This window comes from Podospora pseudocomata, chromosome 5, assembly GCF_035222375.1.
Source record: "Podospora pseudocomata strain CBS 415.72m chromosome 5, whole genome shotgun sequence".
In the NCBI taxonomy this organism is placed as follows: domain Eukaryota; kingdom Fungi; phylum Ascomycota; class Sordariomycetes; order Sordariales; family Podosporaceae; genus Podospora; species Podospora pseudocomata.
In genome coordinates this window covers 928,496-945,000 of record NC_085889.1, presented here as the reverse complement: position 1 = coordinate 945,000, position 16,505 = coordinate 928,496, and the positions used below count along the sequence as shown (strand labels likewise).

The 16,505-nt window shown below is 53.4% G+C and overlaps 6 protein-coding genes across 6 annotated transcripts; 4 read left to right on the top strand and 2 right to left on the bottom strand.

Moving 5' to 3' along the window:
• Positions 1 to 2,406: 2,406 nt before the first annotated feature.
• Positions 2,407 to 4,151, top strand: QC762_0076370 (uncharacterized protein; the record flags this gene model as incomplete). The annotated part of the gene is made up of 2 exons (XM_062883818.1): positions 2,407 to 3,711; positions 3,813 to 4,151. The coding sequence occupies exons 1-2, from the start codon at positions 3,556 to 3,558 to the stop codon at positions 4,149 to 4,151; spliced, it is 495 nt and encodes a 164-aa protein (XP_062741723.1). The 5' UTR covers positions 2,407 to 3,555.
• A 1,390-nt stretch (positions 4,152 to 5,541) lies between these two features.
• Positions 5,542 to 9,292, bottom strand: QC762_500530 (uncharacterized protein). Its single transcript, XM_062890485.1, has 3 exons — positions 8,454 to 9,292; positions 7,801 to 8,387; positions 5,542 to 7,725 (listed from the first exon to the last, which is right to left on the bottom strand). The coding sequence occupies exons 1-3, from the start codon at positions 9,222 to 9,224 to the stop codon at positions 7,560 to 7,562; spliced, it is 1,524 nt and encodes a 507-aa protein (XP_062741721.1). The 5' UTR covers positions 9,225 to 9,292; the 3' UTR covers positions 5,542 to 7,559.
• Positions 5,558 to 7,267, top strand: QC762_500520 (uncharacterized protein; the record flags this gene model as incomplete). Its single annotated transcript, XM_062890484.1, has 1 exon — positions 5,558 to 7,267. One exon carries the CDS (start codon positions 5,558 to 5,560, stop codon positions 7,265 to 7,267), a length of 1,710 nt encoding a protein of 569 aa, XP_062741722.1.
• A 455-nt stretch (positions 9,293 to 9,747) lies between the features above and the next one.
• Positions 9,748 to 12,664, top strand: QC762_500540 (uncharacterized protein; the record flags this gene model as incomplete). Its single annotated transcript, XM_062890486.1, has 3 exons — positions 9,748 to 11,150; positions 11,211 to 11,602; positions 11,661 to 12,664. Exons 1-3 carry the CDS (start codon positions 10,600 to 10,602, stop codon positions 12,662 to 12,664), a joined length of 1,947 nt encoding a protein of 648 aa, XP_062741720.1. The 5' UTR covers positions 9,748 to 10,599.
• Positions 10,087 to 16,404, bottom strand: QC762_0076320 (uncharacterized protein). Its single transcript, XM_062883816.1, has 2 exons — positions 15,613 to 16,404; positions 10,087 to 15,555 (listed from the first exon to the last, which is right to left on the bottom strand). The coding sequence occupies exons 1-2, from the start codon at positions 16,323 to 16,325 to the stop codon at positions 12,858 to 12,860; spliced, it is 3,411 nt and encodes a 1,136-aa protein (XP_062741718.1). The 5' UTR covers positions 16,326 to 16,404; the 3' UTR covers positions 10,087 to 12,857.
• QC762_0076330 (uncharacterized protein) lies at positions 12,726 to 13,056 on the top strand (the record flags this gene model as incomplete). The annotated part of the gene is made up of 2 exons (XM_062883817.1): positions 12,726 to 12,737; positions 12,822 to 13,056. 2 exons carry the CDS (start codon positions 12,726 to 12,728, stop codon positions 13,017 to 13,019), a joined length of 210 nt encoding a protein of 69 aa, XP_062741719.1. The 3' UTR covers positions 13,020 to 13,056.
• Positions 16,405 to 16,505: the final 101 nt, after the last annotated feature.

Here is a 16,505-nt window from a genome sequence, read left to right as displayed (position 1 = left end):
CTTCTAAGTCCCCCTGCAGCGCTCCTGTCTTCATGGTCAATAAGGACGCCTCTATCGAAAAGAAAGGAAAGCATGAGGATCACCTCCGACCAGTTGTGGACTGGAGAGCGCTCAACGCCATCACCATCCCCAACCGGTATTCTCTACCACTCATCACCGAGCTACAAGATCGACTTGCCGGAGCCAAGTACTTCACTAAGATCGATCTTAAGAACGGATTCAACCTCGTACGAATCAAGGAAGGAGATGAGTGGAAGACAGCCTTCCGCTGCCGCTACGGCCTCTTCGAGTTCACGGTCATGCATTTTGGACTAATCAACGTCCCAGCCACCTTCCAAGCCATGGTTCATGGAGTCCTCAGCGACCTCATTGACATGGGGGTACTGGCATATGTGGATGATATCCTTATATACGCCGACACTATGGAGGAACACGACCGGCTCACGAAGGAGGTGTTACGAAGGCTGAAAGAGAACAACCTTACTATCTCAGCAAAGAAGAGTGTATGGGCAACAAGGCAGGTTGAATACCTTGGGTACATTATCTCTGAGCACGGGATCTCTATGTCCAAGGAGAAGGTGGATTGTATCTTGAATTGGGAAAGACCGACCACGCTTAAGTCAACCCAATCCTTCATCGGCTTTGCCAACTTCTACCGACGCTTCATCAAAGGATTCTCGGCCATTGCCCAAGCCCTCACGGCATCCCTGAAGCTCGACGCACGTCAATGGAAGTGGACGCCAGCCATGGAGATAGCATTTAACAAGCTTAAAGAAGCCTTCACTACCGCTCCCATCCTCGCTCACTTCGACCCAACGAAGCTTGCGGTCCTGGAGATGGATGCGTCTGACTTCGCCCTGGGTGGGGTGATATCCCAGAAGGGGGACGACGGCAAACTCCACCCGATTGCTTTCCACTCCAGAAAGCTCATCAAACCAGAGATGAACTATGAGGTACACGATAAGGAATTGCTAGCGATCGTCGACTGTTTTGCAAGATGGCGAAGATACCTTGAAGGGGCAGAGCATCGCATCGAGGTATACTCCGACCACCAGAACCTGGCATACTTCATCACGGACCTTCCATTGTCCTCCGGGTGCGACTCGATCTGGGTCATCGTGGATATGTTCACGAAGATGGCACATGTTATTCCCCTACGCGTTGAAGCGAAGAAGACTGACGACCTGATCCGGATTTTCGCGCGCGAGTACTGGCGACTTCACGGCGTCCCAGCGGATATTGTTTCTGACCGAGACTCACGCTTCACCGCCCACCTGTGGAAGGACTTCCTGAAGCTCGTCGGTATCAACAGTCGCATGAGCACAGCCTTCCATCCACAAACAGATGGGCAGACATAAATCGTTAACCAGGAATTAGAGATGTATCTCCGTGCCTTTGTCAACTACGAGATGGCTAACTGGAATGAGTTACTCCCTATGGCAGAATTCGCGTACAATAACGCTCGCAAGTCGACTACAGGCATGTCGCCTTTCTTCGCCAACTATGGCTATCACCCTGCTTCCAACAACCCCTCCTCGAACACCACCGTCCACAACCCATCGAGCAGGCTATACGCACACTGGATGACTCAGGTTCACAAAGAAGCACGAAAGTCTCTCGAGGACGCCAGAAAGCGCATGAAGCACTGGGCGGACTTAAAGAGAAAGGAGGCACCCTCGTTTGAACCAAACCAACTGGTGATGCTCAATGCCAAATACATCAAGACTCGACGACCCTCCAAGAAGCTGGACAAAAAGATGCTAGGCCCGTTCAAAATCCAGAAGGTGATCTCTCCTACCGCTGTCCGACTGGCTCTCCCCAAGCACTGGCGGATCCACAATACCTTCCACGTCTCCCTCATCGAGCCCTATCGCGCTGGCGGACAGGCACTGCCTGATCCAGACCAGGTCCTGCGAGAAGCTGAGCCGGTAGAGGCAGAAGACTATCAAGTGGAAAAGGTGATGGATTCGACCATGATGGGCGAAGAAGTCAAGTATCTGGTCAAGTGGGAAGGTTGGCCGCAAAGGAGACATTGGACTTGGGAACCTTACCATCACTCCTACAGCGATGGAGCCAAGGCGGCTTTACAAGCCTTCCACGCTCAACGCCCCGACAAGCCCAAGGACCGACGTCTGGAGGTCTAAGGCCATCATCAAGCTCGTGGGCGAGCATGAGAAGGAGGGAGATGGTGTCACACGTCAACGAACTAACCACCGTGAACACGGCCAACAACACCGTCGATGCCACTGAAAGAAGGGGTAACTGCACGCTGTGAACCAGTAGTCAAAGTGAGGTAAACGATCACAGGCTTCGCGGTTATTAAGAAGATGATATTGGTCAACCTGAGATATTGAGGAACTTGGCAGCGGCTTGAGGCCACTGGGCACGGACCACCTGACGATGGATAAATACGCGTCTCTGAGATCTGTCTGTATTCCTAGACCTTCTTCTTCCTCATCACGCTCTTCGAGGCCATTGAAGATCATTAGCCTGAATTGAACCATGAAGTTCCAAGCCCTGATATTACAGCCCTTGTCACAAAGCCTGAGACTTCCTGGGTGGAGGAGGCATGTTTCCGAAAGCTGCGTTTAAAAGAAAGGAAAGCAAAAGAAAGAAGAGGATGACGACGTGGTTGATGAGAAGTGGCATTCCTACAGACTACAAGGGAAAGCGTATATTCAAGGCATGATGAACGGTGAGGCGATTTGAGAGCATATCATCAACCGGCCAAGAAAGAGATGTATGGAGATTCGATGAAGGTCTGGAGGCCTGACAGGCGAGTGTCAGAGCAATCACGACCGACCGTTGGTGCGATGCCAGGACTTACGTATGCGCTCCTTCTCAGACATGTTTTGGGATAGGGCAGCTTCCTAGCCCGACAATTACCCTCCTGCGGAGACACTGTCCACGACTATTTTCTCATGGATCATCGCAACTCAATCTTATACTCACCATCGACATTCCATGTCCGAAAGTATTTTCTCGAGCCTCATCAGGTCCGAAAAGTTCGCAGCTAAACGCCACGCGCCAGCATGGACACTACGTACCTCCACAGGCTTCGCTTAGGCCTTGTCCTGACCTCGGTCACGCTTCCATACTTTTGCTCCTCCCTGGATAGAGCATTCATCGGCACGGTGCTGCCGGACATTACCGACCACTTCAAGTCTATTTCGGACATTGGTATGTACCGGGCCGCATAGGAAGCTTCTTTGAAAGGCTAACCGAACTTCGTTGCATATTACAATGCTGTGGTGCATGGACTTGCCGCTTTTCTGGGTCCGATGCTCGCAGGAGCGCTGGCAACCAAGAACAATCGGCGGTGGTGCTTTGCTGTCAATGACTTGATTGGTGTATTGGGAATTGGGAATTATTGGGGTGCTTGCGTTCTTCCATACTGGGGATACAAAACCAGGATCCCCGGGACGGCTGGAACAACTTTCGATGGTGGATATATCGGACATATTCCACCGTTCCCTGGCGATATGATGTTTTTCGACCTGGCTCTGTATCTCGGGGATCGGCACGGCCTGGTTTTCTTCTCGTGGCATTTTCAACATGATGAGTACATGTTTCGCGGCTATGAGATGCGCCATGCTGTTGTTTGTTGTTGAAGACTTGGCGGTCTTCAGGTTGAGAGCAAAGAATCGCACTCTCTCCGGCAGTCTCCATGTGTTCTTCATGTCTGGGGGTGTTGCAGTTTTGCAGTACTATGTAAGTTCCCATGCTCTTCCACTCTAATACTTCAATAGAGGTCACTAACAGCCTGACCTCGTAGCTTTCTTTCTGGCTTCAAGTCATACAGAATCAAACAGCGCTGGAACCAGGAATGTCGATTCTTCCATTCACACTGGCAACTGCTTTCTCCTTTACATGCTTTACTCGTGCGGTTGGTCAACAAGAAGGCACCCGTTATCCATTCGCGTCATGCATGTCGTGGTTACAGGGTTGTTTGGAATTACGTTCACAACCATGTTTGCGCCCTTGACCGCAGAAACACAGCGGATTGCACCCCAGATTGTCCTTGGTTTAGGCGCTGGGATGGGCTCATCTTTGGATCCCAATACCATTTCACGGGCAAGCCTTGGTTCAGCAGATTCGACGGAGGCAACAGTGGCGATTATGTTCTCTTCATGGCCTCGGCGCAGCTATAGAACTACCGGTTGCCCATCACCTTTTGATGGCGCACATGTCAAAGCTGTGGAAGGTGGAACACCCGGAAGTTCTGGCGGAATATTTGGAGCTAGATTGCACGGCATTGGGCGAGCGACTTCCTCTGATTCTCTGGAAAAATGGGGCTAAGGGTGTTGTACGGACAGTCAATGACGGCGGTGAGATGCTCAGCGAGGTTGTGCGGGGATACAACGAAGGTATCATGAAGACGTTTCTAGTGGCTGTGTGCTTTGCAGGAGCGGCCCTCCTCTGTTCACTGAGTGTGGGTTATAGCGATGTCAAGGGAAAACGACGGCAGGTGAAGAATGGCAAGAGACAGACGTGTAAGAGCGAAGAGGGCTGTGGGTTGAGACTTGACAATGTGTGAGATAGCAGGCAAACCCATAGGATGATAAAAACAGTTGTGTTGTTGATGGTATTTATTGGGCATGGTGATTCAGCTTTCTGGGACAGACGAACCGGGAAGTGGGGCCTGCCCCCGGAGCAGAGCATCCGGAGAGGCGGATCATCATCGGACTGTGGGTTGAAGACTAGGTCAACGAAGAGAAGACGCCTGGGCAGAGGCAAACCGTCGACGCGAGAAAATCGGCATGTTAGTAAGAGAAAACACGCTTTTGTCCATGGAAGTAGGTGCACAGCATGACAGTTCGAGGCTCGAATGTTTTACAATGTGGCGGGTGCTGTCAGCTGTGGGGCCTCAACAGACACCTGCCAAGAGGTGAGTTCGTCAGCATCACGAGATCTTGGCGTTATCAGTACACCCCTCCTGCCCACGCTATTCCCGTCACACACAATCTCGAATCTCGATGGATCTGCACGTTTACTCAGGCCTCGCAGGCGCGCTTACCGCCGGGTGTCCCCGCGGTTACATTTGAACCAGCGCATCGAGACCGTGGTCTGATCAAGCCAGAACGTCCACGTTTGATTAGCCCCTGGGTCGGGCCGACCGTCCAACGTCCTGCCTAAACGACATCGGATGCATGGAAGCTGATGATGATCATGATGGACAGGCGCTTACACGATAGCAGTTCTTCGTATCGACGCCTTTCACGCCACAGATGCCAGAGCCGCAACGTCGCCGTTGCAGACTGGACGTGGGGTGGTCGAGATAAGCTTTTTCGGTGGCTCTGGCCACTGTCAAGTACCGCCGGGGATCCACATCAACGGAAGCAGTGGGCACAGTGCCGTCGCCGGCTTCGCCAACATCACTTGAATGCGGCAACGCGAAGCAGTCGAGACCATCTGATCAAAAAGAGATAAAGAAAGGTCAGCAACCCATCGCCTTCAACACGGTCGCTATCATGCCTTCGCAAGCTTCTTTAGCATCGTTTCCAAGAGACATTCTCTTCTTGGTTCCACAACAACATTACACACTTCACACATAACCATGTCGTCACTACCAACAAAGTACACTGTTGGAGATTACCTTGCCGAACGTCTCGCCCAGATCGGCATTCGCCATCACTTTGTCGTGCCGGGTGACTACAACCTCGTCCTCCTCGACAAACTACAAGCCAACCCCAATCTCACAGAGGTGGGCTGTGCCAACGAGCTCAACTGCTCGCTGGCCGCTGAAGGGTATGCCCGTGCCAACGGCGTCTCGGCATGCGTCGTCACCTTCAGCGTCGGCGCCCTTTCCGCCTTCAATGGCACCGGTAGTGCCTACGCCGAGAACCTGCCACTGATTCTCATCAGCGGCTCACCAAACACCAATGACGCCAGCCAATTCCACCTCCTCCACCACACCCTCGGTACGACCGACTACAGCTACCAGCTTGAGATGGCAAAGAAAATCACCTGCTGCGCAGTTGCCGTCGCCCGAGCACACGAAGCCCCTAGGCTGATCGATCGTGCCATCCGCCATGCCCTCCTAGCCCGCAAGCCATGTTACATTGAGATCCCAACGAACCTTTCTGGAGCCGAGTGTGTTCGTCCTGGACCCATCAGCGCCGTCACCGATCCCGTCACAAGCGACAAGGCCGCCCTCGAGGCAGCTGCCAATTGCGCTTCCGAGTACCTCTCCGGCAAGCTCAAGCCTGTCATCCTCGTGGGTCCAAAGCTCCGTCGTGCAGGTGATGGCGCTGAACAGGCTCTTATCAAGCTCGCTGAAGCCATGGGCTGTGCCGTTGCTGTCCAACCCGCAGCCAAGGGCATGTTCCCAGAGGACCACAAACAGTTCGTGGGTATCTTCTGGGGCACCGTCAGCACCGACGCGGCAGACTCCATTGTCCACTGGGCCGATGCCCTTCTATGTGTCGGCACCGCCTTCACCGATTACAGCACAGTAGGGTGGACAGCCATGCCCGACATTCCCCTCATGGCCGCCGAGATGGACCATGTCACTTTCCCCGGCGCCCACTTCAGCCGCGTCCGCCTTGGGGAATTCCTTTCCCACTTGGCTACGACAGTCAAGTTCAACAACTCCACCATGATCGAGTACAACCGTCTCAAGCCTGACCCAGTGCTTGTCCGCACGGCCACCCCAAGCGACGAGCTCACCCGCAAGGAGATCTCGAGACAAATCCAGGCCCTTCTCGACTCCAAGACCACCCTGTTTGTCGAGACAGGCGACAGCTGGTTCAACGGCGTTCAGCTCAAGCTTCCACCAGGTGCCCTATTCGAGATTGAGATGGCGTGGGGTCACATCGGCTGGTCTATCCCCGCTGCTTTTGGGTATGCCCTCCGTCACCCGGACAGGAAGATCATCGTCATGGTGGGTGATGGATCGTTCCAGGTCACTGCTCAAGAGGTGTCACAGATGGTGAGGTTCAACCTCCCTATCACCATCGTCTTGATCAACAACCGGGGGTACACGATCGAGGTGGAGATTCACGATGGCAGTTACAACAAGATCAAGAATTGGAACTATGCGCTGTTGGTGCAGGCTTTCAATGGGGAGGATGGCAATGCAAAGGGGCTGACGGCCAAGACGGCGGGAGAGCTGCGGGATGCGATCAAGGCTGCGGAGGAGAACACAAAAGGCCCGACGTTGATTGAGTGCTCGATTGATCAGGATGATTGCAGTCGGGAGTTGATTACCTGGGGGCACTTCGTGGCTGCGGCTAATGCGAGACCTCCCAGATTGCCTGGCGTCTAGGGTTGGGGAGGTTGGGTGGCTGTGGGGGGTGATGGTACGAATAATGGGGCTGTTTCTTTGGGTTGTTGAGATTTCTTTTTGGAGTTTGGGTATCGGTTTGGGTGTTGGTTTCGGATGATACATTGGACTTGACATAACAGACATCCCGGTTGACATACATCTAGATGTAGATGATAGATGGCCGATCAGCATAGATTTGGATAATATTACTTCGTTTCATTACCTACCTTTTGCCCTCTTCCCCGGAAATGCAAGGCTCCAATCCAACCGCACCATGGTAACTTGCCACCTGTTACTCAACCACCACCCTCACCCCCTTACTCCCCAACCGTGGACTCGACACCCCAAAGTCACACTCAAACTTGACGTCCGACTCGTCAGTCTCGTACAACCTCATCTGGGGACCCCCAGGACGGAAGAGCACCGCTAGCATGATATACATATCGGCATACGCCAAACTATCACACCACCTGCCTGTCAGCAACTCACACCACTCCTCTATCCTCTATCTGGTAGGTAGGCAAAAGACTCACTTCTTGCCCAAACACACCCTACTCCCCTTGCTAAAAGGGTTCAAATTCCTGTTCATCCTTTTGTCGTACTCCCCCAACCATCTCTCTGGTTCAAACCCCCATGGATTAGGATAAACCTCTTGGTGGTAGTGCATGGGGTACATGGGCACAGAGATTGACGTCCCTTTTGGTATCACCCACGACTTGTACTCTATCTCGTCGTTAGGGAAGTATTTGGCCGCGTGTCGGGTTGCGCCTATGCCTAACCTCAAGGATTCTTTGATACAGGCGCTCAGGTAAGGGAGTTTTTCCAGGTCGGACCAGCGGGGGGTTGTGGTTGGGTAGCTGCGCATGAGAGAGGTGAGTTCGCTTTGGAGATGGTGGAGTTTGGAGGGGGAGGAGAGGAGGTAATAAGAGGTTATGGTCAGCATTCTCATTGTGGTTATGCCGCCTGCGGCGAGGACGACCGAGGCTTCGGTTGCGAGGCGGGAGCGGGTTTTCTGGGAGGGGGGGAGGTCGGAGGAGAGGATTGTTTGGATTAGTTTGCGGGAGCTGGGGGGTTTGGAGTCGGTGGAGGAGAGGGCAGTGTCGACGATGGATTCGGTGTACTAAAAAAGGGAGTGTCAGTGGTTGAAATGATGGATGGGGACAGGAGGGGAAGTGGGGAAGGGTACGCTTTTTAGCAGGGCGTAGGCTGCCCCCTCGGGATGGAGCTTAGTTACGACGGCGGTTGGGAGAAGGTTGAGCATCCTTGGGAGAATGGGGAAGTTGAACAGCAGCGGTGTCTGCGTTCCGAGGCCCTCGAGGAGCTTATGCCAGCTTGGGGAAAAGTCCTCGTCTTCTAGCAGACCAATGCTCTTGCCGAAGCAAGTCTCGGACACAGCGTCGTCAACAAAGGCGGAAAACGCCCGGTTGAGGCTAATCACATTCCCGGTCCCCTTTGCCTTGTTGAACAGCTCCTCCACCCGCTTCGCGAACGTCCAGATGTTTTCCTGGGCCAGGTCAATCGCACGTCGAGAAAGCAAGGGCTCAAGGGGCCTCCGCCGCATCTTGTGCAAGTTGTGGTCTTCGGTGAACCCGTGTGACTCTCCGAATCCGAGAGCAGCTCGTTGCCGAACGTCGATGTTGGTGTGCCTGACAGAGCCGGAGACGTTAAGGACAGAGTAGAACTCTGCGTCGTTGATGGAGATTTCCCAAGGGTTGATTCGGACAATGGGGCCGTACTTGTCGTGGAGGTCCTTGATTTTGAAGTGGCCTTTGGCCCATGTAACGAGCTCGTAGTAGGATTGGTACCATCCTGTTGCTGCTGCGAGTTTGGGGCCGGGGAATCGGGATAGGGGGGAGAGAAAGAGGCGGTAGATGGCTAGCCATATGCCGTAGAAACAGTAGATGGCCAACAAGGAAAGCACCAAGGGCCACGGGGTCATGGGGATGTTGGACGCCATGTTTGCTGATTGAGCCCCCTTCCCCCCCCCCCCTCTCCACCAGACCCGACTGACCTCATTTGGGTAGGTGTAGTGAAAACTTTATACCCTGGCTGTTTTTAGTGCTGCTGAACCGGGACTTGGTCTTATTCTTTAGCTAATCAGTTGGGCAGAATTCGGGAATAGGAGGAGCTCCAAGGTAAGCCATTGTGGCCATGACATGCTATGTTCTTGGCGCTTTGCTTTTTGTCGTGAGGGCGGGGTTGGCCAACTTGCCTGGCTAGACCACCATGGCGGAACAAGCCCTTATCGTCTTGTGCTAAGATGATTCCTGTCTAGTGACGGTATATGGCGGAGAGGGATTTACAAGTTCACCCACTATGGCCCCTTAACCGACACCGACCCCTCCCGCAGCGCACACCACTAGAACTCTAACGTCGGCCGACCAACGGACGTGCTCCCCACCATCTCCGTGCCGTCCCGCGGTTCTGGGCTATGACTACAGCAAACCTACGTCCAACAACAAGCTTTCCAGATTAGTTCTTCTGGTAGGATTTATTGCTGGATAAATTAGCAACGACGTCTTAGGTAGCATTGTCACGACTTAACAACCTCTCTCCCACCCACCCAACGACATGGAATCAATTTATAGAACAATAAATGGCTTCTCCGTCACGGGATTCAGTGCAATTTGGAGAAGGGATCGTCTCCCTGCAAGCACAAAGCCCGGGAATGAGCTCCAGCCTCAGCTCACACCTCCATCCAGCCCTTGCTGATTAAGGGTGACGAAAGCTGCAAGAGGTGGCCATCCAACCGTCGAATGAGGTGCATATGCAGACGTGGCGAGCCAGGACCAGGGCAAAAGGGACGTGGTTGGAAGAGGGGAAAGAGACAAATTATCCTTGCGAATTGTACCCTTGCTGCATGTGCAGAAGGATGGGAGACTTTCTAGAGCTTCCCCGGACAGGGCACCGGAGCTGGATCACAGCCTGGGTTTCCCTTCTGGGACCATTCTGGATTGTGATCCTAGCCCCCAACCTCTCACCTCCGGGGTTAAAACAACAACCGCACAGGGCCAAATCCGGTGACGGACAAGGATGCTATGTCCTGTAGTTCGTCACAACCAAGAATGCAACCCCCTTCCTGAAGAGGTTTCTGCCACGAGGGAAGTCTTCCGAGACAAGCCCAACACATCCCACTCCCCGATCAAATATTCCTCCCGCCAATGCATGCCTGTCTCTACCAACATATGCAGTCAGCTGGAGTTTGTTGGCTGCACGTAACTTGGTACCTAGCTCTCATAACAAAAATCCGTACAAATGCCCTCCCACCGCCCACCATACCACAGACATAGACAGCGGCACAGCACTCAAGTTCTCGCGTGGTAAATGTCCCAATGATGCACGCTGCCCTCCTCTTCTCCCTCCTCGGTCTCGCCGCGGCCGGCAGTCCCAAACCCGCTAAACAAACCAAAGTCCTCTTCACTTACGAAAACACCGTCCTGACCCCCTCCTCCATCCGCTCTTTCCCCCCCCTCTCCTTCGGCGACGCATCCAAACCTGTCCGTTCCAAGCCCAAATGCCGCGCCTTTCCCGGGACATCTGACTGGCCTTCGGCCACGGAATGGTCCAAGTTCGGCAACTTCCTCAACGGCTCACTGCTTCGACCCGAGCCAGCACAGGCGGCGTGCTACCCTGGCCCGCTGCAAAACCAGACACGTTGCCAGTGGCTCGTCACCCAAGCAGGACAGACACACTTCTGGCTTGATGAGCCGTTGACGACGCTGACGGAGTGGCCTCAGGGGAGCACGTGCGTGTTGAGTGCTAACGCCACGGGGGAGTGTGAGAGGGGTGGGTGGCCAGAGTATGTGGTTAATGTGACGAGCGTGAGGGATGTGCAGGCTGCAGTAAACTTTGCGAGGAATAAGAACTTGAGGGTGGTGATCAAGTAAGTGGTCTTGCGGTGATGATGAGGATGGGGTAGTATATCGCTGACCAAAGTGCGTAGAAATACCGGCCATGACTTTGGTGGACGGTCGATGGGTGCTGGGTCGTTGAGTATTTGGGTACATAACCTCAAGACCTTCGAATATCTGCCTAGCTTCACGATGGGCAAGTACACCGGTCCTGCGGCGCATGTCGGGGCTGGGATTGAGTCTTTTGAGTTGTTCAACCACATGTTCAAGAGCAATATCTCGCTTGTTGGACCGGGCTGGGGGACGGTTGGTGCTGTGGGGGGTTGGGTATCTGTTGCTGGGCATGGGACGTTGACGTCCAAGTATGGTCTTGGGGCGGACCAGGTCTTGTCAATCAATGTTGTTACTGCCGACGGACAGTTTCTGACGGTCGATCCGTTCAACCATGAGGATTTGTGGTTTGCGTTGCGGGGTGGTGGTGGCAGTAAGTTTTCGTGAAATGGCTTCTTGGGAGATCCTATGTATGCTGACACACTGAACAGGCACCTGGGGCGTCATCACCTCCGTCGTGGTCAAAGCCTACCCTCCCATCAACACCGTCACCGTCCCCCTCAACTTCGGCAACATCGGCTTCCCAAGCAACTCCACCGACGGCACCTACCCCCTCCCCATCAGAGTCGCCACAGGCCAACCTCCCCCCAACACCAACTTCATGAATAACAAACCAGAACAGTTCTGGGAAGGCGTCAAGATCTCCTACCACTACTGCCTCAAAGTCCAAGAGCTCGGCGGCTACTGCTTCAGCTACATCTTCCCCCTCGGTAACAATAGCTTCGCCTTTACCTCCAACCAAATCATCCCCAACATCACCGCCTCCGAAGCCATCGCCGCCCTTCAACCCCTATACACTCAGCTCAACGCCCTCTCCATCCCCGTCTCCCTCCCCTCATCAGGCCAAATCCCCCCAACCCTCTACGCCGGCAACGGCCAAAGAATGGGCTCCTCCAACCCAGCCAACACCCGCTACCGCTCCCGCCTCTTTCCTCGCAAGAACCTCGTCGACCCCGCCCTGTGGAACAAGACCTTCGCCGCCATCCGCTCGGGCGTTGAAGAAGGCGGTCTCGTCTTCCACGGCTGGGGTTACGCCCCAACATGCAAAAAGGCTGGGTATCCCGGGTGTGAGAACAGTGCTGTCCACCCCGCCTGGAGGGAGACTGTTCTCCCTGCTGCGCTCATGGAGGTTATCCCTGCTAGGTGGACAGCTGCTCAGGCAAAGGCGAATGATGAGCACACATATAAATACACCGATGTGTTCAAGCAGTTGACGTCCGGGGCGGGGTCGTATATGAATGAGGGGGATCCGGCGGAGAAGAATTGGCAGGATAGCTTTTTCGGAGTGAATTATAAGAAACTATTGAAGATCAAGGGGAAGAGGGATCCGTGGGGGTTGTTTTGGGCGCAGACGACGGTGGGGAGTGAGGAGTGGAGGGTTGCGACGGCGGATGGGTACCCTGCTGGGCAGAATGGGAGGTTGTGTCGTGTTTGAGATGGGGGAGGGTAGAGCTAGCTGAGCTCTTGGCTATTGTAGGTAGCTGAAAAATACCATCATGGTCAAGTCTGTGAGTGCTGTTGTGCAAGATGTCATTCAGATGAATACATTCTCGTGGCGTGTTGACAGAACCAGGCTCCTAATACCTTGACAGAATATCCGAGAGCCCAAAGTTCCGGTGAAGGGGGCTCTAGCTCTCATCCTCTACTTCTCTCAACGTTTCAACCGGTACCATACTTCCTCCAAACTTGGCAGTTCCATCGTGGTGCCCAAACCTCACTTGCTTTTTGTCTCCCGTCTCAGGCTTCACCCGATCAACCACAACCATTCGACCTTGGAGCGCCAATGTTAGTGGGTTGGATAAGAGCTTGACCAGGTCATCATATCGGTGTTTCTCCGCATATTGGAGCATTTCGACACTGTGAACCTGAAACTCTCGATATGCAAGGAGTTTTCCCACAATCCTGGTACTACCTTCTCCAAGCGCACTCCAGAGAAGCGCATGAGGATCGTGGTAGCGATGCTGAAAGGCCAGAGCTCCGTCATTGGCCAAGATAACGTCCACCATTTGCTCTTGGTCCGTCTCGACTGCCCACCACAACAGTTTTCCCATTTCCCAAAGATCCTCCCTGATGGACTTGTGTTTCATCAGGGCCTGCAATACATCTGCATGTCCGTTGATTACGGCGTACCAAAGTGCAGTGTGGCCGTCATGATCTCTGACAGTCGGATCTTCCCAGAGCAGCAATCTGACAGCAGCGTTAACATGTCCATTCTCGGCAGCTCGGGAAAGCGCGTTCTGGCCGAAATCGTCTGCGATGGTCATTTGCCTCCCCATACTGCCAGGGTCAATCACTGTTTGGATCAGCGCCAAGGACCCAATCACAGAATCGTACCCCCGGTCTGCTGCCAACCATAGAAGATTGCGGCCGCCCATGTACTTGGCGTGTATGTCCGCCTTCTTCATCTCCCATAAGACCGGGGGAAGGCTGGCACAATTCTCTAAGACCGATCGAAGGAGTAAGCGCTGGCAGCTCAACGGATTCGGACTGCAATCATGCTTGATGAGAGTCCGTACTGTCGAGTCGTGATTTTTGACTGCAGCAGCCCAGACAACGTCTTGATTCGACTTACTGCTGAGATCGAAAGTGTGCCTGCCCTCGCCCCACGATAAAAGCTCTAGAATAATTTCTCTCGATCCCTGCTCCGCAGCCAGCAGCAGTAGCATACGAAACCTCCCGGCATCCACTTCAAGAGCCGTCTCTTCTAGCTTGAGGAGTGGTGAGAGTGTGTCAGCTCTGTCGCAGTTTTGAACCGACCATAGCAGTGCCGGCCAAACTATTGCTCCATGCTCAAGCAGTTCCTGGACCACCATGTCTTTATCCCAGATTACTGCGGCCAAGAGGGCAGTCCTGCCGTTCGAATATATCTCATTCACATCAGCGCCCTGGTTAAGAAGCCGCTGCAGAAGCTCGTAGCAGCCTTCTTGGATGGCATAAGCCAGTGGTGTCATATCCTGGGGTGGGTTGTATTTTGTTGAAGGTAAAGGAGCGGAACGTTCCACGGAAATCAGAAGCCTGACCAGATTCTCAAGCCGATGGTCAAGAAACGAGTCATCGCCGGCTGTTACATCCCCTTTTTCAATGGGTAGCCTGATTTTCCGAAGCCATTCATTGCGCCCGTCGTGGTGTTCATCCAGACATCCTTCAAGGTATGTTCGATTCAAGCTCACCTTGAATCTCTTCGATTCCAGTTTGCTCTTTTCGTTCTTTAACCTCTCCACCTCTATGGCAGAAATGTGGTCCTCGGCATTCAATGACTTCTTTGACGCTTCCAGCTTCTCAATTTGCTTATTGAGCTCGGTCAGCATGTCGCGTGTTTTGTTTAGCTGCTTTTCTCTGGCTTCAAGCTCGTTACCTTTCCGAGCCAAGCGCTGATTGAGGCAGTCTTCCTGCTCCAAGGCGCTAAGAAACCTGTCTGGCAATCTGACCCTCGACAGCTGCTGAGTCAAATCGACTGTGGTATCAGGGGGTGAGACAATCTCCGACATCACAACAGAAATCCTTGGGTGGCCACTTAGCGAATCGGAGCTTCGCCATAAAGCGGCACCGATGTGCTGAGATACGTTGCTGGCTTGCTTTCGGATGAAGATGCTCTTCCATAACAGTTGCGCATTGTCTGCGATCTCTTTCAAGGTGGTGAAACATGAACAAATTGCAAGGGCGCAAGTCAGTCTGCCTTGTACGTCTTCAGGGTGTCGTGTGATGGTCAATATTAGAATGAAGTCGGGTAGCAGGTGACTCTCGTTACCGTGTCGTTGTAACCGTACCCAGGTCCGGTCTACAGCATCGGCGGAATCAAAGTCAGGGTCTACGTGGATCAGTTTGTCGTGTAAACGCCCTGGAGGATATACCTCAAGGACCTTGAGTAAACAACCTGATGTCCTGAGTCGGATCGACCAGCTCGGTTTCGACAACCTCGATATCTCTTGATCCCGAAACATTTGAATGTGAATCGACTGGCTAACGCTTCTGGAATCCGTCGTTTGCTTAGGGAATATCCTGGCGCTGTAGCTGTGGGGTCGAAAGTAATAATCTCCAGAGGTGCTGTGCTGAAGAGGGATGCCAACGACATGCTCGCTTGTGTGATCTTTTGTTCCACAATTCAAAAGCCCGTAGGTACCGCCCTCTTGAGCTATGTAGGTGGTTGTTGTAATACAGAGGAATCCGCTTTCGATGACGAACTTGTTTGACGGAGAGCTGTGGGAGCCATGAGAGACAATAGCCCCACAGTACTCATAGTCCTTCGGAGACTCGGCGAGAGCCCCAGCAGATGCCCTAATTGTGTCCTGTGACTGTTCCTTGGTAGGATGTTCGTAGCTTAGACCCCTACTGATAGGTTAGCTCAGGTCAAACACGAGCTTTGCACCTGTTTGCTGTTCTCACCAGGCAAATATGGAATCGTCGCGCAGCTTAAGCATGATTTCGCGTTGAAGCCGAGCGAAAGCATGATCATCACCGTAGATAATCGGCAGCGAAACGTCAAACAGTCCAAGGAGACAGTAAGCCATGTCCTCTTTGCGCTTGGTGGTTCGCTTTGATGCCCAGGAGAATCGCTGAGCGACGCTTGCCCGGTAAAAATCACCATCTCCATACAGGAAGCCTTCGGGTATCCCAGTGGCGTGCTCAATCGACACTGCAAGGTCTTCTCGGGATCCGAGAAAGGTCCAATCCGAACCATACAGACTCAGCTCCTGAGGTGCCAGGAGCTCTTGAAGCGTCCATCCTCGCCGAAACCAACGGCTGTTCGAGAGGCGAGTGTTTGGTGTAGCATCGGCAAGGTATACGTAGCAAATCACAGCATCGCGATACCACTTGAACATCGAGTTGATTGCCTCGCTCAGCTCAACATGATCGGATTTGTTGATGCAACAGGTATCGATCCAAACGTAACCAAGCCCGTGGAGCTGGGCCTGTTTACAGCAGCCATCGAGTTTGAAGACGCCCAGTGTTCCAGGCTTGAGGAGTCCGTCAATGATATCGCGAAAAGAAAGCTCTTCGTCGTCGTTGCCCCAAGTATGAGACAATATGGCGTAGGGCGGAATGTTGTCTGCCGAAAAAGTCTCGAGTTTTTTTGTTGCTACGTTGACAAGATACATGACGACTGCAATTGTGTTGCCATCTGCTCTGGTGGCTAGGTAGACGACTGTCAGTAACTTCGTCGGGCCGCCACAGAAGTGGGAGAGCGTGTGAGGGGATGGTGGCCTCTGTGGGCGGGGTTCATCATCGTAGCAAGCGTTGTGACTGGTCGCTCGCTCTGGCACCTATTGGTGGCATCG

What these genes read in the sequence shown, in the direction of transcription:
- QC762_500530 (XM_062890485.1), bottom strand. Translation starts at nt 9,224, where the DNA reads ATGGCGTCCAACATCCCCATGACCCCGTGGCCCTTGGTGCTTTCCTTG. An exon ending in CCTACGCCCTGCTAAAAAGC is followed by an intron (nt 8,388 to 8,453) that starts GTACCCTTCCCC and finishes TCCCTTTTTTAG; the next exon opens with TACACCGAATCCATCGTCGA. An exon ending in AGGGTGTGTTTGGGCAAGAA is followed by an intron (nt 7,726 to 7,800) that starts GTGAGTCTTTTG and finishes GTGGTGTGATAG; the next exon opens with TTTGGCGTATGCCGATATGT.
- QC762_0076320 (XM_062883816.1), bottom strand. Translation starts at nt 16,325, where the DNA reads ATGTATCTTGTCAACGTAGCAACAAAAAAACTCGAGACTTTTTCGGCA. An exon ending in GACGATTCCATATTTGCCTG is followed by an intron (nt 15,556 to 15,612) that starts GTGAGAACAGCA and finishes ACCTATCAGTAG; the next exon opens with GGGTCTAAGCTACGAACATC.